This window comes from Acanthaster planci, linkage group LG01 (assembly GCF_054643075.1).
Source record: "Acanthaster planci isolate LZ-2023a linkage group LG01, COTS_SCS, whole genome shotgun sequence".
Classification (NCBI taxonomy): Eukaryota; Metazoa; Echinodermata; class Asteroidea; order Valvatida; family Acanthasteridae; genus Acanthaster; species Acanthaster planci.
In genome coordinates this window covers 31646557-31673771 of record NC_141777.1, presented here as the reverse complement: position 1 = coordinate 31673771, position 27215 = coordinate 31646557, and the positions used below count along the sequence as shown (strand labels likewise).

General features: G+C 41.1%; 1 protein-coding gene across 5 annotated transcripts in view; it reads right to left on the bottom strand.

Moving 5' to 3' along the window:
• Window positions 1-286: 286 nt before the first annotated feature.
• heatr5b (HEAT repeat containing 5B) overlaps window positions 287-27215 on the bottom strand; it is a 57849-nt gene continuing 30920 nt past the window's right edge. For all 5 annotated transcript variants that reach the window (XM_087137028.1, XM_087137021.1, XM_022230227.2 and 2 more), the window contains 17 exons: window positions 26749-26873; window positions 25937-26126; window positions 24414-24583; window positions 23627-23789; window positions 22871-23035; window positions 22464-22598; window positions 21876-22004; window positions 21476-21657; window positions 20307-20375; window positions 16001-16180; window positions 9954-10416; window positions 9312-9584; window positions 8264-8542; window positions 6316-6540; window positions 5449-5600; window positions 4684-4897; window positions 287-4472 (listed from right to left, as the gene is read on the bottom strand). In XM_087137028.1, the coding sequence (XP_086993154.1) occupies window positions 4147-4472; window positions 4684-4897; window positions 5449-5600; window positions 6316-6540; window positions 8264-8542; window positions 9312-9584; window positions 9954-10416; window positions 16001-16180; window positions 20307-20375; window positions 21476-21657; window positions 21876-22004; window positions 22464-22598; window positions 22871-23035; window positions 23627-23789; window positions 24414-24583; window positions 25937-26126; window positions 26749-26873 (3440 nt within the window). In that variant the 3' untranslated portion in view covers window positions 287-4146. The remainder of the gene's footprint in view (window positions 4473-4683; window positions 4898-5448; window positions 5601-6315; window positions 6541-8263; window positions 8543-9311; window positions 9585-9953; window positions 10417-16000; window positions 16181-20306; window positions 20376-21475; window positions 21658-21875; window positions 22005-22463; window positions 22599-22870; window positions 23036-23626; window positions 23790-24413; window positions 24584-25936; window positions 26127-26748; window positions 26874-27215) is intronic.

Genomic DNA, 27215 nt, shown 5'->3' with positions numbered 1-27215 from the left:
ATCGAAAATAAACGTGTGGGTGAAAAATGCTTGGCTTTCGATGATCTATTGAAGGTCATACGCGAGGAAACACCAGCTAGTTTTCCCGAGCTGTTTGAACTCTTTGTTTTTCCACTAATCATATTGACGCTGGGGATTGTAAATCTTCCCACTCGATACGAAAACATTATCTGGGTGTGGTTTGACGTTAAACTTTGTGAAATTGGAAAATAGTGAAAAAATAGTGACAAATAGTGTTTAAAGTTAAGGCAACTCCAAAAGCTGTGAAATCAAGTTGAGACAAACCTTATACCAGAGAGACAGTATAATCACGATTTATTGACAACGTCGACGCATGTGCACTTACGATTTGGCAAATAAATTCAAGCTTATTTACAAATATAAATCAAAAAATCAATGCAATTAAAATCACGACATTCTTCTACTTAAAAAAATGCCAGCAAATGGGGAAAAAAATTTAGAAGCATAAAGAAGAAATCCAAATTTATGGCAAAAATCTTTAACAATCTTTATTATAAACAATTTATTTACTGAATTATTGTCTTTATTCCATATTTTAAATATAATGGCTTTGTCACTTTATAGTATAATTACAGTTAATATTTTCACACTCCTTTAATGACCAAATGATTTACAATATTGGTTACATGCTCGGAGTAAACAGCCAAGAAACAGTGCTTCCTGTTGAGCAAAATCATTTTATTAAAGATAAAATCGTTATGCTAATTATTTGTGAGGAAAACACCACTCTAAAGTTATATATTAAGGCCATAAGTAACTTACACTACTGCTTCGATCTTTTGCTACTTACTACAACGGAACAGCCCCTTTGACAAAATACGAACATCGTCCTGTGCCGAGTCTGTGCGAAGTGCAAATCCATCAGCAGAATCGACTCTCAGGAAGTGTGAACAATGGAACGTACAGAAAAAGAAAGTGTTGATGCCAATTCTAAATACATGCATCACGAAATATAAATACTTGTATTCATATGAAATTAAGTAGAGAAGATGTGACCACGAGAGTCGCTAGGAAGGAGGTAAAAACTCCCACAGGTGATAAAGCACTCATTTGCAGCAAACTGACAAAATTATTAATGGTGGAAGAGAGGTTAACTCCTAGGTATTTTTAAAAGCAAATTGATCTTCGTCCTGTTCCTGTTGTCTTTTTGTTTTCCTTTTTTTTTTTTTTTTTACTTTTTCCAAGGGGGGGTTGCATATGGGTGTCGCAGGTGACACCTTGCTCCCCCCCTCCCAAGTGACGCCCATGGATATGATCTCCAGGCTGTGTAGAGTTTAACTACCTTCAGTACATCTATACTTGCACTGGGTACTTCGGGTAATCCTACTTAGTTTCAACCTAGTGGTTTCAGTACTTTAAGAGGATTCTTACAGGAAAAGCAAATGGACTGAAACGGCACTGAAGGTTTGAATTGGAATCTACAATTATTGCTCCATGCTCTTCAACAAGGAATGTACTAGTAAAATGCTTTACAATTTAACAACACACTTTTTTGTGAAGCTGCTTCATGAATGGCCTTTGGTTTTCCTTTTTTTTCCCACAAAAATAACTGTTAAATGCGAAATGTCAACTGCACATTGTTATGAACAAGAAATCGTTTGCTACACCATTAGATCATAAGCAACTCTCATATCCCATTGTAAGCTACATGTATCCTGTTCTATGTTTACAGTGACTAAAAAAATGGATGCTGTTTGGTAAAATCATTTCAATTTTCAGGGCACGGAATAATCACACACATGTAATGACATCTTTTCAACACTTCTAATTACAATTTAGTAGATACACTTCTTAAATTCATTTACACTGATTGTTATCATAAACTCTTTAGTTATCTGTACAGTGGCATATGAATAAACACATGTTAAATAAAAACTTACACGGCATGATAAAACAGCAGAAAAAAAGTAGTTGTAGGACAATGCTCTATCAAGCAAAGCAGAAAAGAAAGGCATAAACCAAACCATATTCAAAAGGAAAATAAGGAATTAGATCTAATTTGCATTAATGCAAAGTGCACATTAATCTCGCTGTACTTTCTAGATGTTTCCGTGACAGAATTTAAATTCTCGTTTGAGACAACCTCCATCAACAGTGATAATAATTGAGCATTAGGTAGGGATGTTAATTTTATGCCAGGTTTTCCTCTTACACCAGCACACACAGGTATATTTACACTGTATTTTCAGTGTGGTCCAAAAATTGAGAAAATTTTAACTTGCCGGCGTGGGATTTGAACTCACTACTTCCTGTTCGCTAGTGCAGATGTTGTGGGTTTGAACCCACCTGAGTAAGCATAAGATTTTCCACAACTTGTACCACACTTATAGAATACATGTGAACATCGAGGTCTGTTTAAGGGCAAAACCTGGTATAAAATATAGAAACACCACAGCTGCTAAGCAAAGGAAACGTTAGTCGAGAAAGAACAGGCTACCATGTAAAATAAGCAACATGCATTGATCTTGACTGGTTCTCCACTGGTTTTTGGCAAGCACTATTGTGACCTGCTATAGGTGTGAAAATGAGTCAGAAGTTTCCTGAGCCACTTTTGAGTTTCAGTTTGTATCGGAAAGAGCAAACTGAGCCCTTGGTTTTGATGTATCACTCAATTTGGTATCTTGATGGAACTGGACACTAAGTAAATGCCAAAAATGTTTAGGATTCTCATAAATCTACACGGTGCAAGATGCTAGAAAGGCTGTTAACTCCAAACTGGCCTGAGTGACCTCTTTCTCAGTTTCAAAGAGCAGGTCACAATTATGCACTTTACAGACCATTATGTTAATCATAGATATAAGTCATCAAGGCATTTCTTACTAATTAGCCTATTTGAGGCTACCCACAATGACTTCAGGCAGCACTGCAGTCCCTACACATTTTTTTGCAATCAATTTCACAAAGCACATCCTCTGCAATCAATTCTATGAAGCACATTTTCTTGCGCATCTTAGGCTGACAGAAGACATGCTTCCTAAGGAAAGGTTCAACTGGTGGGGAAATAGGCCAAACAGTAAAAAGGCAGCACCAGTGTATGGCCTGCACTGCAGGTACATGTAATGCACTCAGCCAATTCAATTTTCTGCACTCCCCTATTATTGCTAAGCAGAGTCAAGGTGTTTATCCAAATCTCAAGTTTGTTTTTGCAGGAACTACTGTATATAAATACAGTCGAACAATCTCAACACGAGCTACAATAATTTCACACTGAAAGAAGTAGCAAAACTTGAACCCTGGATTTTTTTCAGTAGGCTCCCAACTGCATCCAGAATCAAGCTCAGCAGGAAAAGGTCATTTTTCCATGGGTAGCGATCGATCAGCGACAAATTGTCAAGAAATGGTCAGTAACCCATGCACTGAATATATACCGCACACCTAGTGAAATCGACCAGTAGTTAACAACCTATCACTGATCAAACTTGGCCCATCATTTATGCTACCTTATAAGTATATACTGACAGCCACTGAAAACGCATGACTTTTCACATTCTGATCTGTTGGTTTTACCCATTGACACTTGACTGGACCAACATCAAGATACTGTAATCACTGACACTTGAAGTGAATGAAAATCCCTAGCAGCCAGTGCATCCTCTCCCTTCAACTCCTCCCTGCGAGGTGCAGGAGAGTGAATACTTTCCAACGTATGCAGTTTCCGAATTTACTGGTTCATTTTCACTGTTTCCGTAAAACTGAGGGGGAACACAATACTTCACACATAGCATGATCAGATGACCCCCAATGGTCTGATGGCATTTTTAACACAGGCTAAGGAGGGTAAGAAGGAAAAGCTGTCTTTAAACCTAATCCTCTAGGCACTGAGTAGATCACATGCAATCTTGCTGGTTTGGGTAGGAGGTGTTCTGGTAGTCACAAATTTATTATAGCTTAAAACAGAAGTTTCACATGATTGTAAATGAACAGATTACAAAAATCAAGATGATAAGTTTCATTCATTAAAAAAAAAAATCGCAATAAAAATTGTTAAATTTATACACGAGATGAAAACACACTTTTAACGAGGTCGTCACTTTAAATGGACAGAAGTATTTATACCGAATAGGTAATATATTAACAGAAAATATTATGCCCCAATATTAACTTATGTCACAAGGGGAAATGGATTCACCCACTGAAATTGCTGAAGTCCATCTTTAGTTTGATGCTGGGCGCCGCTGGAGGAGCAACTGGTTTCACCTGGGCATGCTGCGTCTTCTGCTTGTTGACAGCCGCCTGGTTGGCACGGATGGCAGCCTCCAGCTTGGCCTTGAGTTCTGGCATCCCGCCCACCACTGTCTTGAAAGCGGCTGGGTAAAGTGGACCAATCTTCACCAGCCGCTGCAGGGCCTGCTCGTGGAGTGCCCTGCTCTGCCGAGAGGTGGAGGGCAGGATGGCGCTGGGCACGAGCAGGCTGATCAGGATGGGAACCAGCAGGGATAACAGCTGAACTCCTGAGAGAAGTGGGAGGGAAAGACAAGAAAAATGTCAAAAGTGAGACTGGGAGATGAAGAGAAATCTGAGAGTTTTTAGGGCTTTTAATGACAAAGGAAGAGCTTGCTCACAAAGGGCTATGATTTCATTTTGAGGGTTTTGGTCATAACTGCAAATGAAGCTATTTGAAACGCAGTCTAAACCCTATCCCGTCGCTAGTACTGGACTTACTATGTGCATCATCTGTCAGGCTAACCAACACCTCAAGGACTCGGACAGCCTCTAGGACCACGGGCACTTCACTGTCTTTGTCCGGCTTGTTGCTGCCAATCCCATGGAGATACTCCACCACCCTGGGGCCCAGGGCATGGATGAAGGGGGTCGCTATCTCCCGATGCTTGCACTGGAAGACAGAGCACATGGTCTGTAGGCTCTTCAGCTTCACCTGATGGGGAGACAAGAGACAGGGTGAGTGCAAAGAAATTTGTAACCGTCCGTTACGGTACAGTGTTGTGGCTACAAGTATGGATATGAAGCTAGGCTGAATAACTTCCTAACAATTGGTAGGTTTGCCTTGCTGCAGTTCACGGGCACATGGATTTTAAAAATTAACTACAAAAGTTGCATACAAGTGAAACATGGAATCTTATCTTGACTTTATGAAAGACCTATCTCTCTGCACAACTTCACAATCCAGTTATGCACCATACTTTTTTCTTCAATCCCAACACCTTAGTTTGCTGGGAACTTTCCCAAATCCTGAAAGTCAACAAAGCACAGTAACTTAATAGAGCATTTCCTTTTTAAATTTAGATACGCAAAATATCAAACCCCATTTAAAACGGTCTTTGGAGGCCCTAAAAATGGTCCCTTTAATGAATACCATGAAACCCTTAAACAGTAAACTCCTGCATATGCTCGGCTGACCTGTATCTATAAACTAGACAAATTCCTTGGCCAAGATGACTGTCCACTTGAGACCTTTTTGTGTCTTACCAGTGGTTCATCAGAGTGCATGGTCTTCTTGAAGAGTTCGATAGCTTGGCACTGGAGACCAGGAACAGCAGTGACTGATGTAGGAGCAGTAGAAACGAAGACGGCAACTGCAAGGAGGACACTGTTCTCATCCACTCCGGTTTTGTCTTTACCTGCAAAATAAACCAGATCCTGGTGAGAAAAAAGCGAGCAATACACTGACGAGCATTAATAAATTAGATGACTTAAAATAATTTATTAAGCAAGTGCAAGTAAATGTGTGCCAACATTAAACCTAATGCCAACTATGTGAAGTTCAAAGTTTCTTTAAAATACGATGTTTATACCACCCAACAAGTTCCCAGACTAATCTGAGAAGATGCTATTACTGGGGTGGCACCATACTAACATGTTATTTCCCTGAAGCACGCATGCATTTTGGCCAGTGTTGCAAGACCATGCACAAGACAAGTCACGGGTAACTGGGTGAACAATGGCAAGGGAATGCTTTTGTTGCAGTTCATTTGAATGGCTTGTGACTTTAATTCAGACTGGAAGACTAGTGATGTTCTTGTGAAAGTCTTAAGTGGTCTCGACTACAATACTGATTTTGGCTAATCACAACACCTTATTGGTTGAAGACAAAATACAACCTGTGCTTCTAATTCTGGTCACAAGTTAAGTTTGTTGAACTTTGGAAAAGATTCTCAGAAAAACTGAATGAAACACAGGGACCATAAAACAAAAACCTGTCCACATTATGATCTGGGCAGAATTTGACAAAGGGCTCTCTCACAGATGCAATGAGAAAGGAATCTCAGCCTTAACATGACCTCCCATGGCCACAACCAACCCTCTCCCTGCCGTGGGTCACACAACCCAAATTACCTGGTCTGGCAAAGTCCAAGACCGTGGCCAGTGCGCTGCGGAGTAGCCTCACCCACTCTTTGACGCATGTTGGGTTGTCCAGGTGTCTGGAGTGCATCAGCATGCGCAGTGCCTGCAGGGAAGCGGAGACGGTAGTCGTGATCTTGCCGTCGGTGGAGGGCTCTGCTGTTTCTCGTAGCACCCCAGTGGTCAGGAAGAGAATAGTGGGAAGTACTGATACGCTGCCTGAGTGTTACAAAAAGAAAAAAAGACGGGAATTCTTACGTTAATTAAGCACTTTAAAATGAAGAATTAAAGGTTTGTTGACGTAACCTCTATCATACATTGTTTTATGACCTGCCATACCCTGCTAAACATTAATGCTATGGCTTTAATATAGCAAAGAAAAAAGTGGAACAAATAGTTTTCATACAAGGTTTTACTCTATACATGGATGTACTTTATATACGTTCTTACAGTCAGGATTTGGATTCCAGAATTTCTAGGTCAGGCCAGCTGGTGGGGATTATTAGCTTAACCTTCTGAAGCCTGGACCTTAACCTCCTGGGCTGCCATCCTCATTTTTTTAGGCCAAGCCCTGTAAAATGTTTCTTTTATAAGACCCTTTTTATATAATGAGTGAACAGGGAATGTGCTAAGACACTATAAATTGGGTAGACACTCCCATGCCCGGCTCTCTGTTGATCGTACCACCACAGATAGGTGAGACGCTGACAGCACCGATGAGCCAGCTACGACCGGTGTCCAAGTCAAGCTACTGGACCTGTTGGGCGTGGCCGTTTCTCCCAAGCTTCGAATCATCGTTCTGGCGCTCAAGGCAACAACTCCATTGCCCTGAACTGTACCTGCACGGGTATGACATCTCTCCATGGGTATGCTTCGATGGCAAGCCATGTAGCACCGTGTCACCCTCAGGACCAGCGGTCAGTCAAGACCCCTTTGTTGGACGTGGACCACACCTCGCAGCAGTCCTCACCGGTTAACAGAACAACCCAGCCTTCATTTTCTTATGTTTACCGGGCGATTTTTTTGTATGTATATCGGCCGATACTTCATTTACTACAATTGTATAGATTTGTATTATATTTACTTACTTGTTCATCTCCCCATGTTGATTGACGTTGATTCATTATTAAAAATAATGTACTTTCAAGTTCTTCTAATTCAAGTCATGCCTCACTGCCTTGATAATTGCTGGTTGTTGGAAATGTCCTGTTTATTTCCTCTTAAATTTTGCTGCCTTGTGTGACGGATTGGGCTTTTAGTTGGTCTTTCCACACCAAATTACTAAGTAAACTAACAGTTTCAAGACACAATAATATCACACCTTTGAAGGTGTAGAGAACCGTAATAGAGTACCGAAGTGTGACATCACTGTGAACCAGAAAGTATAGTGCAAACGAATGGAGTACCAGATGTTGGTTGACACGCTGGTTCACGCGCTAATGCCTTTTACACACTAATTGTGCGCGTGACGTATTCACTTCGGGACTCTATAGCATCTGTCACTCAAAGGTACCAATATATTACCATTACTCCCACTCATCCAGCCCACAACAGAGGAATATTCCTGAAACCATTTCTGCTACCTGAGCAGCATGTAGCCTTATACAACTATTCCAGATGCTAAGAGCTTAACACAATAACAGTATCTGCCTTACAGGTACCCATTTACTCTTGGGTGCAGAGAGGAACAATGGGCTAATGTGTTACCACCTGCCAGGATTTAAACACCTGACCCAATGATTGGGAGCTACAAACCCTAACCACTAGACTACATGTCCAATGAGACATGGTATGTTCTATGCCGACCCAAATCAAAAACACTGAAGGGCAGGTGGTGTACATACAAGGTTCAACATCTACAACTTTGGGTTCTGTTTAAGTGATAGGGAAACTTCACTATCACTGGATTTAGAATTTATCTGGAATGTTTCACATCCTATACCTGCTGGTGAGCACAACTCAGGCAATCCAGCCATGATGGAGACAGTGGTTGATATGAGCACGCTAGCCTCCTCGGAAAGCCCGGCATTCTTGGCGTAGCTCTGGATGATGGCACTGGACACCGTAGGGTTGAGGGCCGGCAGCTGCCTGACCAGCAGGCATAGGCACACCTCTAGCGTGGCGAAGACCACCGAGCTGCCAGGCACGATCTCCCCGCTCTCTCCTCCCTCCTCCTGGAAAACCCCACCCCCACCGTTAGGTTTGGGCTCACAGCGGTCCTCTGTTTCATATGCGTGAACAAGAGCATCCCAATGAAATGGCTTAGCCACCAATACTTCGGTCTTTAGTTTACAATCAATCCACTGTCATGTTTACAAACTAGTCTCAAGAATCCTGACACCACATTTATATGACAAATTATTTACATCAGTGAAATGTGAATTTCCATTAACATGAACATTAATATGACCTTGGTGGTATATGGTTTGACAAATTTGAAAGCATGAGGTGACTAAAGCCTAGTTTCTAGATTGAAATAAAGAGATGCAGACAGCAGATACATGTGTGTAAATACATGGAAATGCTTCATTACAACTGATGCAAACATGAATATTAATAATTGGCAAAGCTGGATTATGGTGAACTTTTCCAGCGTTTTGTGTTGATTCAGCCATCAGCAGCCCCACACATATTGGCGTGACATGCACACATCTCTTTTGTTCAAGTAGGCATATTTGGCCTTTTTTCTCCTTCTGAGAAATGACCCTCTGATAGTCAATAAAAAAGCTCACCATAAACAAAATACACTGAACTAACGTATTTGTCTTGCTTGATGAAGCATTACAAACACCCAAAAAGAAAATTCCAGGAATTTCAGAAGCCATTTAGTTTTAAATTTTTTGGGCAAATAACATCAGAATTGTCGCGTCTGCAACTGTCAGTCTTGCATGTTGTCAGAGACTGTCATAACCATACGGAATCTAGGCTCAAGTGTCAGACAAGCCTCTCTAGGGAGTGCTTTTGCAGTGATCCCCACACCCTACATGTACCTTTGTCCTTCCCGTCCACTACCATTTGCTCCTCCATAGCCTGGATGACCCGCTTGACCACAGCAGTGACCAGCAGATGGGTGCTGAGTGTCTCCCTGGTCAGCAGCAGCCGATGCATGACGTTGAGCAGCTCCACGGCCAGTGAGGGGTCTGAGCTCAGCCGGCTGCGGGGCCAGGCCGAGTCCAGCAGGGTGTCCACGGCCTGCAGGCAGTAGTGAACACTCTGAATGGGCTCGGCTGACCGCTGGCTGGACAGAGCTTCAACACAGACACCTTGGAAAATGGGAAGAAATAACACAGCAAAAAAGAATTTGAGGGAAGAGTTGAGTTTGTATCACACATTTTGTTAAACATGACACAAAAACATACACTACATGTATGTATCGGTACACTGGGGGAAATCAGCAATGACTAATACCGAGCCCAACATGAGCTACATGTAAGTTTAAATCATAAACAATCTTACGGGATGTAACATGATTAAGGTAAATGAACACAAAGAAACTTTGGAATGTAGGGACAAACGAAAACTAAAAAATATGTACAATCATTATTGCATCTAGATAAAAATTTGATCAAATTTTACAGGAAAAAGAGTTTTCCAAACATTCTCATTACTACATAGGACAAAGAACGCCATACCTAATATGAGATGGAAATAGTCCTCTTTCAGCCGCTTGGGGGTCTTCCCTGGCACCATGCTCTGTGCTGCCTTCATGCCAGGCAACACCGGCCCACTGCCCGCCAGATTCCCAAAGTTGCCGTTATTCCTCTCGAGTGTCTGGAAGCCACCGCTGTTAAGCCAGAGGGCAGCGGCATAGACGATGGGCGACCAAGCCTTCTGGTAGTGTGGCCGGGTGGTGGCGATGGCGTCTGAGCTGTAGAAGGCCCCGCCCTCCTGGGGCAGCTGGCTGGAAAAGTCGGGCGGGAGGGCTAGCAGGGCGTGGTCCCGCAGGCCAGAGAGCCAGTACTTGCTGAGGGAGACCAACTCTGGCTGGACCAGGTGGAGGAGGCTGTCGGAGGACGGGCTGTTGCCATGGTAACCATCTTGGTCACTGATGGGCTCGGAGGGACTGAGATGCTGCTTCATGGCCACAATGTATACCTGTCAAAATTACTATTAAAATTACTATAAAATATATATTTCCAAATAGGTCACATGGGAGACATTTTGTGGTAAATTGTTCAACATTAGGGAGACATCGGTCATTAGGGAGATATTTCAATTTCTTCCTAATGCTCCAACTACCAAAAGGAGGAAAATTTTTACGGTCCACATTTTGAGAGATGATAGATTAGGGTCTGAAAGGAAGACGTGCAAAGTTTGGTTAAGATCGGATTAAGGAATATTGAATTATGGGACGGTAAAGTTTGAAAAATTTTGTGCACATTCCTGTTGGAATGTCTCCCAAGTGACCCATTTTCGGTAATATTTATTGTCGTAACTACTATCAATAAATAATTGATATCAATAACAACATCACTTTGCTGATAATATTACTCATTAATTACTGTCACTTGCAGTAAACCTCACTGAATAAAACTAACGTGTAGATAATGTCAATACAATTAAAAAAATCAAGGAATACACGCTATGACTAGACTGTTTTAATGTTCCACTTTATCACACCAACACTTCTTGAGGACCTTTTCGACATTCCTTTAAAAGGCATTACTGTGCTCTGTTTCATCAGTCTCTACCTGTGTAAAGACAGAAAGCAAATTTGCTAAATTGTCACAGTGACTTACTTACCAGGCACGTTTATTCATCAAATGTGAGCAGTGAACAGTTCAAATATACATTAACAAATCTCACAATGTTTGCAACTTGTCACTCTTTCTGTTTGTTATTTGCAGCAGTACTTTTACTCTTTCAATGTGAAAGCAACCGCTGACTGATATCTCCTCAAGTTCTGTGATAGCAAGAGTGATGGCTTCCCACTCACCTAATCCCAAAACATGGATCACAGCATTTATGCAGACACAATCTAACTGTCGTATTAATGTGCCATGCTAAGATTTTGTCACATCCATTTTAATTAGCATCAGGAAATATTTATCACAATCCAGTGAATGCTGTTTCGATGCACCGGCAAGGCTGCTGTCATGGTAAATATTTAAAAGATGTGGCGCCACAGTAACGCATTAGTCAGCTTTTAGGTGCTCAGCTATTCTGACACACGAGAGTAACACACTGTTGAGTTACATTCATTGCCTGTTTTTTTCTCTGGTCATTCATTTATCAGCAATGGCTTTGGATACCAAAAATGACACTGGATCAGAAAACAGTGGGTTGTCCCAGAATGACCCTCTGCCAGAAATCCTCATTGGTACAGCTGGACTTGTCGGCAACCTACTGGTGATTGTCGGACTCGTTCGGGCCAATTTCATGCACAATGTCACCAGCAGGATTCTCGTCAGCCTGGCGGTAAGTGATCTTGTGGTCTGCCTGAACATGGTAGTGTTCAGCTCTGCTGTGCTGGATGTTGGGAACTCTCAGCAGGTGCAAAACACATTCCTCGGCTACATGGCTTGCAAGCTGTTCGGTGACCGCATTCTAGTATGGATACCGTCAACCACGTCCGTCACGCACCTTGTTCTTGTGACCTACGAAAGGTACGTTGCCATTGTTCGACCTTTCCAATATGAGGACTGTTTCAAGCTGAGTCGAGTCTACACTGCCATTGCTTTCATGTGGGTACTTTCCATACTAATGCAAGTTCCATACATGATCAGTGATGGTTATGATGTAACACAGCAAATTTGCGTTAGCCAACCGTGTGGAAGTCAGACCGCCTTGCAAGTGTTTTTTGTCACGACAAACATTCTTCTTATCGTCTTACCCACCATTGCCATGCTCTGGTTCTATTGGAGGATTCTGCAGCGCCTTGGTGAGGACGCCAAACGCCTGAAAAAAGACAATGCAGACGGCCCGGCCCAAGAACTCCACCTCGTACGCAGGAAAATTGTCCACACCCTGCTGACCATTGTCGTGGCTTTCATCTTGCTGTGGTTCCCCGAGATGATCTTAGACATTGCCAGGAATTTCAACTGCAACATCTTCGTCCCCTCAAAGCTTGAGAAAGCCTTTTTGATGATGACATTTTCAAATTCTGCTGTGAACCCAATTATCTACGTATTCAAGTACAAAGGATTCCGCAAGGCAGTGAAACAGGCCATCTGCCCATGTTGTAACAAAGCAATCCTTGCAAATGAGATAGACCTTGTTTCTTTACACTAAAATAGTACGACAGAATCAGAACAATAACGCAGAGACACCTCAGCACACACATGTATTGGGTCTGATCCAAAAAAGTGCTAATGTACCACTTGACAACACGGTTTCCCACTAAACTGCACATCGCAAATTAGCCTGTGAGGGTGATTTTATCAAACGGCATAATGGTCACCACCTGACAGCTACACCATGTACAGTTAGTATAACAGTCATTATTTTACCAATACAGCAATGGATGCTGGTTCTGCTTTGCTTTTTTCATACTTTATGCCCTTTATCAAAGCTTGACGGCTTTGCCTGCTACCCAAATACATGTACATATACATACATGTACAAGTGGTTTTTGCAAAGGCGGATAGACACGGATAGATACGGATAAATTGCTGGGTAGGTGAGAGTGCCCAAAGCACATAGTGACAAGCAACACATGGAGCGGATCGCTTTAATTGAAAATTCACTTTAATCTCAATAGAAAAAATTACTGTGTCAAATCTAAAAATTTGAGTGTTAACCGCATTGAATGTCTAAAACAATCTACCGGTACTTAATTGATCAGAGAATTTCTTACGGTGTTTGACGTTGTAATTTAATGTCACAAGTGCTTTTTCTTTGTATATCAAGTCGCTTTTGAAGAATGTCCACACTCTTCATTCTTAAAAAGTGTACATTACTGTATAGGGTGACGCCACAAGAGTGGTTTAAGTTATTTTCTGTAACACCAAGACAATGTCTGTGTTGGAGTTTCAGGTTCTCTGTATCTCCACACTGGTGTCTGTGCTGAATATGTTGCTTAGCAATTAATTCTCCAGTGTGAAAACCTTTACCACAGTGATCCCCTTCCACTCATCTCTGTATAGTGCCGATGTGAATAAACTTGATAACTTAGATTCAAACTAGTGTTTTGAGTGTACATTGTAGTAATTTGTTTATTCAGCATGAATGAGTTTATAAAGAAGTGATCTCTGGTAATCATACGGTATCTCAACAGAACTCCTTGTTTACTGGGGACAGACATTTCTGAACTTCTGTTTGTACTGTGTTGGTGTTGTGGCATCGGTGAATGTGACATGTTCTGTGCTGCGGCACAACCCTTCTGTGAGACAAACTTTCTGTGACAATCTTTGACAGCAGAAGAATCTCTTATTTCAAAAGCATTGCCTTGATGGCAAGCTGCTGTATCTTGAGCTAATGGATAAATCTCCTCATTTACAATCTTGTAAAGTCGTCATGTTGCATGTACTCACAAGTACGGTAAGTTCCATCAATACATCAATAATATCCAATATATCAATTTCACTTTGATATCGATATGAGTGATATTACTTTAACACTGAAACTGATATATCGAAAGTGCCAATATAATGAAAAAAATGAAGCGATAAATTAGTTGTTATAGAAAGTGGCCAAAAAAAGCAGGCAGCAAATTTACCAACGATTTGTTTTTTCTCTTCACAAAACCTTATAAAAAGTGGTAAAAAGTAAACAGCTATGTGGTGTACAATGATTTTTTGCATCATTACATACATGTACATGTACAAACTCACGTGTATTAAGCACGCTGTACATTTAGCAGGACACCTTTCCACACAAGGGACAATGCGTACACAAATAAATTGTAAAATATCCTTGAGTCTGGGTAACAAACCTCATTGGTTATGATACGTGTGACGCAACAGAGGTAGCTTTGACGACCGGAAGCTCAAAGACTGTTTTACATGCACATGTGGCTGTGAATTCAACATTAGTAAATTTTGCCTGGTACTTGTGTGTGTACTTTTTGTATATATGGCACCAGGCAAAATCGTCGAGTGATTAAGAAAAACATGTAGCCATTGCTTGAACTTGTATGAATGATGCATCAGAGTCCTGTGCACTCTCTGCATACCGCAATAGTTAGGGGTGATGCATATTCATGTTGTATTGTGGTGTAGCAATTTCATCAATGGTGATTGGTTGAAGGAGGAACTTACTGTACCGGGAAGCAATGAGCAACTAAACCAGAGCTGAGCCCAGCTCTGGGTTTGGGCAAGTAAAATTGATATTTAAATAAGGCACATCATCAATGAAGCCAACCGCTCAGATCACGGACTGGCCGGAGTATGCATGCTGTTGTATTTGAATATACCTTTCGACCCCAGGTTGTTGGTGTTGTCAGATGCTTTTTTATTTGAGGATGATTTAAAAAACTCGAAAATTCCAGCAAACTTATTGCGTGCCGCATGGTTAGGACCAATTGGTAGGGGCTTAAAATCACCTAACCGCAAAAGGTGTTCAGCATTATGCCACTGGTTTTGAGCTTGAAAACTTTCTTTGAAAAAATTTGATATGTCGGAATTCTCGATAATGGGCTGCTGATATATCAATATCGGCAATTATCTGTAATCAACAGAGCTTACAAGTATTCATGTATTGCATTGTTGGTGAAAGTTTATATTTGCCTGCATTTAGTGACTGAGTGCAAACAACATATCCATTCATTATCTTTTCATGTGGTGTCTTTTTTACAGTACACACACCAAAGAAGACATGGGTGCGTCTACCTGTGCATCTGTACCTTTTTTTTAATCAGTGAAGTTCCACGGTACAATGATTGGGTAGGCTGAGAGTTTATTTTAGCTAAGACTCTGTCTACAATTATTGCTATGGATCAGGGGCCTGGTTGCTTATGAAATCATATGTTACCATCATGGGTATTACTTTTTCTATTCCAGGGTCATACTTTTCTTTATTTTCTACCTGATCTAAATGAATCACCATTTAGAATCAGACATGTCTCCCAACGTCATCCATTAATTTGGGGACGGACCACCGCCCAATATTCCTGAGGTAGACCAGCAGATCAGCACATTAGGAAGCAAGACAACCATTACACGAGCCATACGTTTTACCCATTACACACATAGGTGGTTATATTTCTACCTCTCAAAATTGCCATCAATTTTTCTGTGCAATCAACTGTGCTTTTAAAGCTTGCTTTAAATGATCTGTCTTTTGTGAATCAAATTTGAATGAAATCTGGTACACAGAGTTCTTTAAGTTCATGTGAACATAAAATTTGAATTCTCCATACTAAAGCTGCTATTGCTATACCTCGTGATTTGGGGCAAGCTTTTTTCTTAGTTACATAAGAGAGATGCCTTGCACAAATCAACTGTTTTCAATGGATAAGAAGTCTACAAAATTCAAATTGTTTTCTTTATGTGCATTTAGATAACTCAACGTTTCAGAATTCATTCGAATTTAACTTACAAAAGGCTTGTTGCAAATTGGCTTTTCAAAAAACAAACAAAACACCCCCCTCCAAAAAAATGGAGTTGGTACAATGTACCATTACGACCTCTTAACACTATTTCAATTTCCACTTGAAATACTTAATCCATGTGCATTTCCATCTTCTACATGAACAACTTAATAAAAGTCCAGGTGTGTCAGGCTACAAACTTGAACTAACCTCAGCCCATGCCTTGATGACAGCTAATTTCTCCATGGTGGAGGCACTCTCGCTGTAGATCTGAGCAGGTGCACCCTTGCCAACCTGCAGCTTGGCTAAGGAAGAGACGAGGAGCTGATGGACTCGTCTGAGGTCATTCAGGTCATGGGCCACGCCACTGCCGATCCATGCACTAGACACCTGGGAAATGAAAGAGGAATTACTTTTGTTTTACCCTGGGTTTCTTAATTGTCTCTTGATTGACTGTTCATTTGGTACAGCAAATGATTTTCCACTACAAAAAATGGTCACTCTCTATATGAATTTCATATCACACATTAATGTTTCACACTGAAAACTTTTGCACTGCTTCATGTTTGGCAGGTGGCCGACAAACTGGAAACAGCCACCAAGTACCTTTTCAGCCACAAGCTGAACTGGATGTAAATTAAGATGGACTATCATGACAACAATGCCCACAAGATACTCGTAAAAGTGACCCATCAAGGCAAGATGCAATTTCCGCAATAATGACTGAAGGAAAGACACAAGAGTCTCCATCAATAACCATCACTCAACCTAGATTTCTGCATACTAAGTCTTTTCAAAAAGAAAACAATCTGGCTCCGAGGAATTTTTCTTTAGTCAGCAGGGAGTTATATGTACAGTAAATAAGGGAGAAGTTGAGTCATGTGGCCCAATTCAAAACTAAATCAAGCAAAATGTCATGGCTTCTGGAAGCTTGCAAAGAAGGAGCAACATAGAGCAAGCAACTGAACAAATGAGCCGTCGAACCTTCAAATATAAATAGAGCAAAGGCTATTTGCAAAATACATCTGCACCTGTTGATTCAAATTCAATATAAAGTTTTAAAAAATTTCGTTTAGGTAGATTAAACACACTAGAGCTCCCAATTAAGGACTAAAGGTCAAGTAAGTACTGGTACATGTTACTTAACGAGGTGAATTATTAAAATATAGGAGGCAACTTCATCCACACAATCTTTCCACATGATTTTGATGGATTATAAATCGTGTATTTCAAAAGTGCAATATTTGGGTAGCAAGGGCAATTTTCTTACAAACAAGCAAGCCATGACAGACAGTTCAGTGTGAGTTGATAAGAGCATAACAAATTCTAAACATAAACTTAGCCTTAACAGTACACACATGCTCCCTGATAATAGGTAGAAATGAATAAATTTAAGTTTCTAAACTGTTTCCTGAGAACAGCTACATATTTTAAAATGGGTGATACAAGACATTCAAGTTTTTCGTTGACACTAGGGTAAACAGACCCGTTCTTAGCCATATGCCACACAATGCACATTGACCAATTCCCCAAATGCTTTACTCATGAATATCTTGCTTCAGTTACTGAATATTACTTTGTACAGGATGGACTCCAATGTACATTGTACATGTGCCATACACGTGTATAGCAGCCACATGTGAATATCAACCGCACAAGCCTATGCCACTAATGACAATTCAATTTCCTGATGACAACTTGAAATTCAATCCTTCAACTGTGATGTAGTCTTTCACTCCAGAATGCAGAGAACAATGTTTTATGTGCAAAGCTCTGACAATGATTGAGATTGATGTGGATGGTAACAACTCAGGCACATGCACTCACCCATGTCAAGCGGAAGACAATTAGGTACATGTATGAAGACCAACCAATGAATCAAATGAAATGTCAGATTGAGATAACGGCAACTGCATGGTTGACCAACATGGAAATGTTTGAGGACAGCAAATGGCCCTCCAAGCCACGCTAGACTTCGATGGTTGCTACTTGTATGTGCTATCGTGTTTGTTCTTCCCTGTATTTGGATTGGTCGAGCTCGCAAGCAAGAACGTATGTAGCACATGGTATCTACACATACATTTATGTGTCTGTTTGCCAGGAACACAGAAGTTATTGTAAAAAGCATGTGATAATTACAGAAACGAGTCCACAACTCAAATGGCAACCGAGATGAAGGCGGTGACTAAACTGAGCAAAAGTCTGGTTTTTCCAGTTTTATGTTGTCCCATAACCGCCACTTTTATATTCTTACCTTTTCAACTCCTTTTAAAAGAAAAAAGCCACACTTTCTGTCATTTTTCACAAGCTTATCATTTATCCTTCCTATAAAAACAAAGAACCCCTTGCAGTGAATCTGTAACCTTTAATTGTCAAGACAGTCACTGAAAGCTCCAAAATGCTACAATCTTTTTTATTATTATCTCCCATATTAATTACAAGAATCAAAAGAGGAAACAAAAAATATCTCAATTTTACGGCTAAATCCCCAACTCACAGAGGACTTGACACTATCAGCCTGTGATGCACTTGGGCTTTCATTCCATCTGTCTGAAAGAAGGCTCAATAAATGGTCCTACTGTTTAATAACACAGCACCAGCTTTAACCCACCTGACTCGTGAGTCAGGTTGGCGCAGTGTTTCTTTCCTTGACTTCCACCCCTGGGGACTTGAGTTCAAGTCGGACTTGCTCCACATATGGATTGGGTTTTCAGTCCCTAAGTGAGTCCATGGGTTTTCCCTGAATCATTTATCTGGGGTTTCCCACCAACCCTTAAAACTGAACATCTCTTCATTGTCTTCTTCACTCATTATCATCCTGTAATTGGCGCTAAATGCGCTATTGGATGAACAGATATCAATAAATAAAATAAAAACATAAATAAACCTACGGACTCCTATTCCAACTAAACAAACTGATCTGCCTTTTAGGGCAACAACACAGCTCAGATTCAAATCATATGCACTCCAGTTGACATCAATAGGCGTTAAAATGCAAGATATTAAAGGACACACAGAGTCTTTCTCACTGAAGTCCATTTGAAGGGCAGCAATGCAAGGGAACGTGCAGAAACTTTCTGCAATGAGTGACAGTGTTTGCATAAATGCATCCTCCACCTGTGATACAGTTTGACCACCAATTCAAGAGGCTTATTTCTGTGAACATGTAAACATTATACTGTCAAGTAGGGTAAGAATCAATCATGGTGTTAATCCTTTTTTCTTTCCACTTCTTTCCAGTCACAAAGATAGTATATATCACTCTAACTTGAGAATTTCATTATTGAAACAGAAGGCACAGAGGGTAATCCGTCAAATCTCTTCTCAATGCATATACATTGCACACACTGCATATGATTCAATTGTAATCTCACACGGCTAAGATGAACAGAAGTGAGAAGTGCAATAGATATATGAGATGTTTTGGCTAGTTCCTTCTACAATTTTTAATGACAGTAATGAATTGTTTAAATCACAGTTTTTACAGGAGTGTCCACAATCTGACATATGGACGTTTTAAAGCACAGGCATGTATCAAAACTAGCAAGGTGCCATTTCCATGCCGTTAAGAAACACCTGTTCCAACACTAGATCCCACATAAGTAATTAACATATTTGTCACTTGCTGTGCTTTTTCAACTACAATACTGAACAGAAACTTCAAAGATCTTGATGAGTTTAGAGTGCACCAAACATTATGTCTTTGTATCACCTTTGCCAAAATGATAACTCGAAACACTAACAGCATAACCTCTTTATGCTCTGCTATACTTTGTACCTTTATAGAGTACCGAAGTGAATACGTCACGTGCACAATTAGTGTGTAAAAGGCATTAGCGCGAGAACCAGCGTGTCAACCAACACTCGCGCGTACTCCATTCGTTTGCACTGCACTTTCTGGTTCACAGTGACATCACACTTCGGTACTCTATAAAGGGTTACAAAACTAATGGGCAATTGTGGTAAAAAAAACCAACAGTTGGATATTCAGCACAAGGGCCAAAAGGCAAAGAAAAAATATTGGCTATATGCTGTTTAATTAATCAGCAACTGCTCCATTTTCCATGTTCCTGAAAAAAGACTACTGGACACTGCAGGTGAGATGAAATAAAGTGCATAAGACCTGACAACAAATTTCATCTACTTGTTTAAATATCAACAGTTAGTATATTTACACTGTTGTGACTAGATGGATATGACACGGTTTCACTGACACATAAGCTCCTAATAACTACAAAAGAAAAAGTCATTTTTGCAAAGACAAAAGGGTTAAGGAAATACACGATACTTAAAATCCGTGCCTAAAGGGAAACACTATTTAAGCAGCCAGGACTGATTTCACAGCGATCACGATAAGAGTTCATTTCAAAACAGTGATACGACACAGATATACTAGAGAGTGGGCTTGGTAACAGCAGCATGTATGCCAGGTTAGGACATACAGTAATGCAAATTACCAGTATATACATGTACCGTGGGGGGGGGTGACAGGCAATTGTCAAATCTAATCACTCACCTGGCAGGCCATGGCTGTTACATCGGAAGGAGTGTCGGGGGAAAAAGCTGGTCGCAGAGCTGCCCCAACCTTTGAAGCAAAGTCACATGTAGGGAAAACATTACGAACTCAAAAATGCCACAAGCAACAAATCTGTTTTCTTTGAAAACAAACTTTACTACAAATAACAACATTTACCAAGGTATTTTAACCACTGGAAAACAGCAACTTTATACAAAAAATTAAGAATAGTTGAAGTTGGCTCATACATACTGTAGTTGACTCATACAGACAGAGATGAAAACTTATTTAAGTGAAATGCTACACTGAGTTGATTTAGTACCAAATATTGACTTTAAATAACTACAGAACTTACAGATTTTCAAGCACTTCAGGCAAGCTTGTTTGAAGGTGTCCATGTAAAAATTCAATTTCTACAGGTGATTCATAATAGTAATCAAATGTTGATCTTTTCCATTCCAATGTTCATTTGTATCAAATATGCGACAGCAGCTTGGTGATAATCTTTACGATGAGAATAGATAACTTGGGTAAACAGTCCTGTACAGCAATTGAAGAATGATATCACAGGGTCCTAGTGTGATAAATGTTAATGTTAATGGCAACGATTGGACATGTACGAGCAACCACAAGAGGCAATTCAAACAGGTGTTGCAAAATGATCCGCTATAGAAGGGGAATTAATCAAGAGGGTATTTTTATGTAAATATGGCATTGAGATTATTGTTTACATTTTGTCATTCAGGAAGAGAAAGCCAGATGTGGTTTTTATACTGCACTGAAGGCTTTGGTTCAAATTCTTTATTGTTGACCTCTTTGGCGAAGCCGTTGCTTATCGTTATGCCTGTGTACATCTGCTTCCACAGGCAGCCTCTTTTGCCCCACAACTTTCACCAAATTTGAGTGGCATATGGTGCTAAACAGCATGCTGGGCTACATGTTTCACGTGAGCGCGAGCCCAAACAGAAGTGCACAATATCAACGCATATTGTGGCCACAGGGGTGTGGCTGGGAATTACAAGTACATCAGGGTACCGACGACAAAATGTAATTTATAACTTTCATGTGGTGAATGTACACAGGATAATACATGGCACATCTTCAGCACCTTCTACATTCAAACCACCTGATCAACGTATTCATTACCAAGACTACCATTCCTTCATTACCTGGGCCTGGTACTGCTCCATGATGAAGTGGCCAGGAAACTCCGGCTCGGGCACTCGGGCAAACTTATTGATGATGTCCTGGAGGAGTAGAAGACCTGCATTCCTCAGCTGGGTGCTCTCCGAGGTAGCAGCGATGAATGCAGTACGGACCAGGTCTGACAGATGCAGCACTAGGTAGTTATCTGTACAGAGATCAAGACATGCCACGCTGATGTTACCAACTTATCCTCGTTGACTTAGGTACTGTGTACAGTAAACAGTGAATTATTTTTCTAGTTATATTGACCAGTATTTGTGCCACAGGTATTCAAGGAGCGTTAAACATGGAGATTGACTGAGACACTCATCAGCAATTCTTGGGTTTCAACGTACAAAGCTCAAACCTGCTCAATTCACTGACCTTGAGAGGTCTTAGCCTTCATCTCCCTTGCTAAAGCCAGGTCAAAGTGCACCGTGTTCCCATCGCACACTTGGATGACACGTCGGACACTGTCAGCTGCAAAGACTCGTGTGGGCCACCGTGGCGCCACTGCAGAGAAAACAGGAAATGCCAAACCCGTGGATGGGCATATTTTTGTATTTGCTTCGGGATAGCTTTGCAGGAAAGTTGGTTATGGTCTAAGTGGTCTTGTAAGTAGTATACAGAGGGAGGGATTTTACTACAACTCTCTTCACAACGAGCCAGTGCAGTGTTGCAAGAGGGCAAAGGTCGTTCAAGAACTCAGCACACTGACATAACACCTCCTCGGACATGTACGATATGTACGAGTTGGTATGGTGCTGTGCTGATGGGGTGATCCTCATGTACACACTGTTCTGAAATCTCAAACCCAAGTTCCACGGGAAGCTATGCATCATGCGAATCAATCGGATTTAAAAAAAAACCTGGCTTTATTCAAAAGCAAATCTGAAGCAATGAACTTATGTTTTCCACCGACAGGGAGGAGTGGGGACGGACGGCTGTGTGGACCATCTGTTTGGATTTTACCTGGAGGATGTGTAATGACTTTCTCTCCTGTCTTAAACTTGGCTGAGTCGTCAATCTCCTGATCTTCGTCTTTCTCGTCTTTTTCTTCGGCATCCTTGAGAGCATTGTCAGGTTTGGGAGGACCTGTTCCACTATCTGCAAACCCAACAACACCATTCGTTTTAATGGATACATTTTCATTGAGGGAAATTCATGACAAAAGAGAGAAAAAGCAACAAACCCGTTTTTATATTTTTAAGCAAACTACAGCTGAAGTTTAAAGAATTTTCTGATATCAAAAACACCGAGCTTTCACAGAAATACCGTGACAGTGTCAACACCATTCTTGCTGCTGTAAATCCTTCAACAAACTTTTCAGATTTCTCTAACACATTGCAAACTCTTTCCGGTTTGTCAAGGTCAACTACCTTTAGAAGCAGACAGCACCGTCTTGCACAGTGTCAACCACCTCGCCAGGTCTTTGCCTGACAGCTCATGCAGCATACTGATCAAGGTGTCATGGATGTTGGACAAGAGTCGCTGGTCTGTCTCCTTGTCAAGCATGCTGAATAGCACTCCCTCAAGACCAGTGTCTGCACACACAAGGAAACAGAGTAGAAGGCTATGTTCTAACAACCGTCAGCCATCCAAAGGGGCAGCAGTGTACAATTGGGCACGTTGACACAATAAGCATCCACTACACTCACTACAATGTGAAGTATGCCCATACATACAGACACCTTAAATGCAATAGCCATCTCTGTCAGGTTAAACTTGACACTCACCCACGGGTAAACCACTGTTTTCAGTGCCAACATGTGGTGGAAAACAATTAAACTAAATACGCAAATGAATCCGTAATTTCTTTCCCACAATCAAAACAAATTTTAGAAACTTAACAAATAGTTTCCTGTATTCCTAAAAAGTTTTAACAGGTAAATAAAATGGGCAACCTTCAAGTAAACATTTTTAGCCTTTTCCCTACTCAATTCTTGTTTGGAGCAATACCCAACTCTTGTTTATTAACCCTAACAGTCCCAAATCCTCCAATGTCAATATGATTTTACATACACCCTAGGGGGTTAGGGTTAAAGAATTCATATCTGGGAGGAAGAGAATGGTATGCTGTTTGATGTCACTGATCTTGCCCAGTGATAATGTCCATGTCTATGTACTATGCCCACCTGTGATGACCACACCATCTGTGGTTGACACACTTGTATCCCTGGAATCCTTGGCTAAGCTTTTGGCATACTCGCACACCTCCTGGGCTTCTCGTTGGGACAGCTGTCTCAGGCAGGCCACGGCAGCACGGCGCAGTAACAGGTGCTGGCTACCCAACGATGTCTGCCAGAGAAACGGCAACGGGTTGACCGTCACATTACCAACCGATCATATTATAGATCCAGGTGGGCTGTGTCATGTATAGTTTCCCAAATTATTTACTAGTTTGTGCAAGTTTTGCAGGAAACTTTTCTGATTTTTCCCTCAGAGAATCTCTACCAAAATTAACGGTACTCTCTTTGTACTTATAAACTTCCATGAGTACTGAGCAAAATGTAAACATTAAGATTTGCTATATTCTGCCCTTCTCACTCCTACAAATGTCCCTTTGGATTTCAATGGATCTAGGTTTGTGTAAATGTCAAGTTTGTTAGGTTAGCACAGAGTTTCCTCAACTTCTTCCCATTACTTAACATTTTCAGAAAATAATTTCCAAAGCGTGCACTGAAAAACAGACCTGTATACAGTATGAAACATCCCTTAAATGAAAACAATTGTTTGAAAACTTTAAAAAATTTTCAACGTAACATATCATGGTACATCGAGCAGAATTGGCACCATGAAAACTATTCCAAGTTATCCAATGCAAAGAGTTTCTAGTCAAAGAATTGTAGAGAGTTATCAAAAACAACATTGAAATTGAAATTAGATGTGTGTAGACACCGTGTCTATAATCCAGAAACTTACACAGAGATGCGGGACGAGGCTTGTCAGGTTGACATGCCTTGGAGCAAACATGTGAAGCTGCTGTAGGCAGGCAATGGCCTCGGAGCCAACCAAGGAGTCTGGATGGTCCTGCATGATGGCACAGGCTACCAGGCAAGATGTCCGCGCCGTTGCTAGGTTACCTTTGTTACCTGAGGCAAGATGTGGTTCATTTGAGGTTTGTTATGTCGTTTTATGGTACAAAGTACCAACAGTGAAATTACTAGCCGGTATGTATTAATTGATTGGATGGGTGGGTGGATCCAGAGTAAAAATGTGTAGGCCAAATTAGGACAGGGGCATTGCTAGAGCCAATGATTTTCCGTTTTTTTTTTCCGTATTTTCCCTTTAGCCAAATCCCAGATTCCGCTTTGGAAATTCAAATTCTCTTTTACCTCTGTAAGCATAAAATAGGAGAGCAAGTTTTAAACTATGCATGGAAACCATTTACTCAAGCATACCTTCCCCAGAAGCAAGAAAGAAAAGAAACAAATATTGTTTGGAAATACTCTGCAATGTTTCCAACTTTTTTTATAGTTTCTGTAGTGAAAATTTAAAAACACACACAATAAATACGGCATCCCCCACCCCCTGATATTTCCCACCGACAAGCGATCGCGCTCAGGCGCGATCATCAAAAATTTGCTAAAATTAATTAACAGACAATTCATGTGGCACTCCTTGTATATAAAAATCAGATAACACAGAAGTACACGTGCAGTGAATTCACAAAATAGGTCTTGCATGTAACAGTCATTGATCACAATATGTTAATGTTGGACATCGACCCACCATTTTATTTGGCAGTAGTGCGACAAAATTCAAAAAGAGAACATTAAATCTGAGCCTTAAAATGTATGTTTGTGACTGCAAACTTCACTCTACATCGAACACTTCCAAGGCCCCATTCAGCCATGTCAGCTAAAGTACACTAAGCTTTACTAGGTTAAGTTTAATTCAAGAAATATGTAATTAGTCTTCCGTTTTGCTGCCGCGGTTTCATCTTTTCGCCATGCGGTACTAGCCTTGTTTCAAGGTGTCTATGCAGATTCACAGACTGAATTCCCCACGTGTGCAATAAGCACACGTGTGAGTTTGAACTCGTTTTGCGCCTTGATTTCAATGCTAGTCACGGTAAACGCATTCGTTTGAACGTTCCTGTTTTCAACATGCCAAAATGTGTATTTCAATTCAAAAAGCTGCCCAACACCTTAACACTTTTAGAGTGTTAATCTCTGCTAAGATCAAATTATAACTGTTACGCACATGAACCAAAATTTTGCAGCCGATCTTCATGGACTTAGCAAACATCTCAGCTGTTGAAGTTCTGGCCAACACATTGCTTTGTGGCTCTCTATGTAGCAGTTAACTCATCTCAGTAGTTCTATGCCAACTTCTGAATAATGTATTAATGTTGGGAGTAAGGCAGACCAAGCATAAACATACTTCATTTCCTCCTTCTACAAACCCCATCACTATTTCCTCAACCCCTGAACGCCACTCACCTTGCAGTTCAGGACCCAATGTTGTGATCAGAGCAGCCAGGCACCGGCCCAGACACTGATGGACCTCCACGTTGGACGGAGGTACGCTGAGAAGCAAGGTCAGGACTAGAGACAGGGTTGGCTCAACATAGGAGCGGAACATGGGACCGCCTGAGTCAGCAATCAGGGCTAGAGCATGCAGTGCCCACATCTAGAGAAAAAAAAAAAGATTCAGAGGATTTCGGGTTAGGATTAGGGTAAGACTCAACAACATAACTTTGCACAAAAACATAGAGTTAATGTACATTATTCTCCTAACCATATTAATGAGAGATGTACACTGTTAAAAGCGTGGCAGAAAAAAACCTACATGAATTGTTGATATCAGTAACTTTTCCTGAGCTACGTAAGTCTCCTTTCATCTTGTCTTGTCTTCTAATGATCTCTGCTAATATCTATACCAACCCAAAGTGGGATACCAAACTGCTAAATCCCTTGGTAGGCCTAGTGGTTAGAGTCCATGACTGATGATCAGAGGGGGGGTGTTAGGGGTTGGAATTCAGCTGCTGGCAATCAGTTATGGCTTTAAGCAAATCACCTAACCCTTACATGTACTTGCCTCTATCTACTGAGGAGTATGAGCGTGTAATGACATTGGCTGTGAAAACACCTGCAAAGGGTTGGCCTCCCAACCAGTGGAGAGTAGAATTATCCTTAGTCGTTTCATACTGTGGGCACAGAATATGAACGCGGCCCTGATGAGCCATGATGGCTTGGAGCAGACTTTGCTAAACCCTTTAGTAACTGGGAGTAAGAAGTTACTCTGTGCTTGCCTGTACTGTAGGAGAAGTGGAGTCCTGTGCCAAGGCAAGCAGGATACTGACGCTGGTGTTGAGGTGCTGACCTGCCCCCATGCCACCAACATATCGGTGCAGACAGCCTAATGCCAAGGAGTTGCCTGTGATGAGAGGAAACAAGTGAGGAAATAATGAACAAACTGCTTCACTAACCATGAGCCAGTTAGGCACAAAATGCAGTGTGATGTACCGGGGTAGGTCATAGAGAACCACCAACACATGCCTAAGGTTGGCCCTATCAGATGTACGTCAATTCCACTGCACAAACGTATTTGAGGGGGTGATTATGTGACATCAGGTGCTCTGTTCCTGAATGATGCCACCTTCCTGAAATATTGATGTGGCTTACTGATGACATATTATGCAATTAAAGATGTTCCAATGAGATGTGAATCCACACAGGAAAACTTGGTTGAGTCAATAGTGCAACTGAATCTCTGAAC